The sequence below is a fragment of the Tupaia chinensis genome, unplaced genomic scaffold (genome assembly GCF_000334495.1).
Source record: "Tupaia chinensis unplaced genomic scaffold, TupChi_1.0 Scaffold000066_1, whole genome shotgun sequence".
Classification (NCBI taxonomy): Eukaryota; Metazoa; Chordata; class Mammalia; order Scandentia; family Tupaiidae; genus Tupaia; species Tupaia belangeri.
The window spans coordinates 1,892,710-1,895,066 of NW_006159525.1; the positions used below are offsets into that span (position 1 = coordinate 1,892,710).

At 63.4% G+C, this 2,357-nt stretch overlaps 1 protein-coding gene across 1 annotated transcript in view; it reads left to right on the forward strand.

Moving 5' to 3' along the window:
• The window catches only part of ZBP1 (Z-DNA binding protein 1), a 14,787-nt gene extending 12,470 nt beyond the window's left edge, over positions 1-2,317 (forward strand). Inside the window, exon 9 of the mRNA XM_027766312.1 lies at positions 1,674-2,317. Coding sequence (XP_027622113.1) covers positions 1,674-1,867 — 194 coding nt within the window. The 3' untranslated portion in view covers positions 1,868-2,317. The remainder of the gene's footprint in view (positions 1-1,673) is intronic.
• Positions 2,318-2,357: the final 40 nt, after the last annotated feature.

A 2,357-nucleotide genomic window follows, 5' to 3' on the forward strand; every position in this document is an offset into this window, starting at 1 on the left:
AGAGCATGCGGGGCTGGGAGCCGGGGAGCCGGGAGCAGATGCAGGGCCTGGAGCCGGAGAGCCGGGAGCGGATGCAGGTGAGCCTGGGGGCACGGACCCTGTGCCGCGCTCCCCGCCGCCTGCCCGCCTTCCTTCAGCAGCCGTTCCCCACTCCCTGAGTCTGGCAGTGTAAGGCAGTGGTGAAGAGTGGGTTCGGAGACTGAAGGGTGGACCTGACCTTGGCTGTGTGCGTGCTGAGTGAGACACGTGGGCAAAGCTGCCCGCACCTGGCCCCGCGCCCAGTCCCACGGCTCCCAGCAGTCTTAGCGTTCTCATGGTCATCGCTGTTCCATGCCTGAGAGCGCCACCTGCCATGGCCGATGCAGCCCCAGGTCAGGAGTGGGTTCTGCCGGGCAGAGACCCCAGACAGCGTGGCTTTGCCCGGAGCACAGGGATCTCTCATGCTCCGGGCGTGGTCCAGCTGCCCCTCAAAGTCCCAGCCTGGCCTCCCTCGTGCTCTGTACCCCTGGGGCTCTCTCCGTGCAGCTGAGTTTGGCACCAGCGAGACGAGGGAAGGGACGGTGAGGAGAGCCAACCGTTCCCCAGATAGGCCTGCACTTGGCCACAGGGGACTGGGCAATGCCCGTGTGTGAGGCAGCCCAAGCCCACCTGAGACTCGGGGGAGGGGTCTCTGCTACCCCCGGGAGGAAGCTGTCCTGGCCGGGATTCCTGTTGTGCAGGAGGGGGTGCAGGCTGTGGGGCAGCTGTAGTCAGGCTCAGCTCAGAGCCAGGTGGAGGGGGCAGGGGGCACACCAGTGGGCATCAGCCTATGCAGAGAAAGCAGGGGCCAGACCCAAGCTCCAGGCTGCATCAGAGCATCGAAGGGTGAGAACGCCCAGGCCACGGCCCCTTGAGCCCCGCCCACTTTGAGCCTTCTGGAACGTGGCTCCTCCTGTCCTCGTACCAGGCTGTCACCCACACCCACGGATTCATCCCAAGAAACAATGCTATGGCCACCTGACCCCTCGTCCTTCTTTCAGATATTGGGAGGAAGTAGTTGGGCCATTCATTCATTCTTTCAACGGCTCAATCACGTTTTCCTTAAAACCTGACCTGGAGAGGTGGAGCCACAGTGTTTCCATGGGGAGTTGAGACGACTCGCAATTGAACGGGGGACCTGGAGGGTGGGCAGTGGCCAGCTGAGTGGGACCAGAGGAGGCTCGGGGGAAGCTGAGGCTGGGACAAGAAGGGACCGGCCACGCAGGTGGCAGGATGGCTGGGGCAGAGGCCGTGCGGTGGGACCAGGTGATGTGTTCAGAATCTAGGGAGCTAGAGAGAGTAGGTCCCTGGAGCCCAAGGCCTTGGCAGGGTCCGAGTCTTGCAGAGCCCAGAAGCCCAGGCGAAGACCGGATCTTATCTGAAGTGAGCCGGGCCCCAGTGAGGCCTTGAGCAGTCACTGCAGTGCGGGGCAGTTTAAACGTCTCACTAAAGACAAGTGGGGGTCAGAGCAAAGTGGAGGCACGGGGAGCAGGGAGCTACTGCAACCTTCCAGGCCAGAAAAGGCAGGCGGGGGGCACACAGCCCGTCCACCTGGCACCTACAGCCGGGACAGCGAACTTAGTCCCCACTCCCCGTCGCCTTGGTCGTCGGAGGTGAGGCGGCTGGCACTTGGGTGACGTCTTCTCTTCTCTCAGATCCTCGTTCTGAAGCCCCACAGCCCAGAAGCAATGTCCTCGGTGACAGTGGCCAGCCTGACCCCGGCAACATCGAGGCACCCACCTCACAGCTGGAAGTGCTGACTCTTGAAAAGGAGCCTGTAACTGCAGAGCGCCATGGCTTGGTGGGTGGGAGCCCGGCTGCAGGGAGCCAGCGGGGGACTGGGGTTTGAACAGACAGCTCCAGGCCAGAGGCCGGGCGCAGGCAAGCGCTGGAGGGCTGACATGGCGCCTCTGCCCTCTGTAATGTCCCTTTGACCCCCTACTTCCTGACACCTGGCCAGCATGAGCCAGGGTGAGGCTTGGCCTAGGTGGCGTCTCCCAGTGGCCAGGAACAGACACCAGACAGGCACCTGGGCACCTGGGTACGTGCAGCCAGCAGCCAGCCCAGCTCCGGGTCATCACAGCATTAGGGCGGCCTGCCGTGGTCTGAGCACTGGTGTCCTTCCAGTGTCCAAGCTGACACCAGACCCCCAGGTGACAATGTCAAGAGGTGGGGCCTTGGGAACCAGCAGTTAGCGTAATGGCTATGTCGCTGGACTCCCACGTAGTCGACCGCGGTTCGTGTCCCGGACCCGGTGGCTTAAAACTCACGCCGGGCGCGTGTGCGTGCGTGCCCAAGATCCCGAGAGGAGAATGGAGGAGAAGGGATTGCGGCGTGAC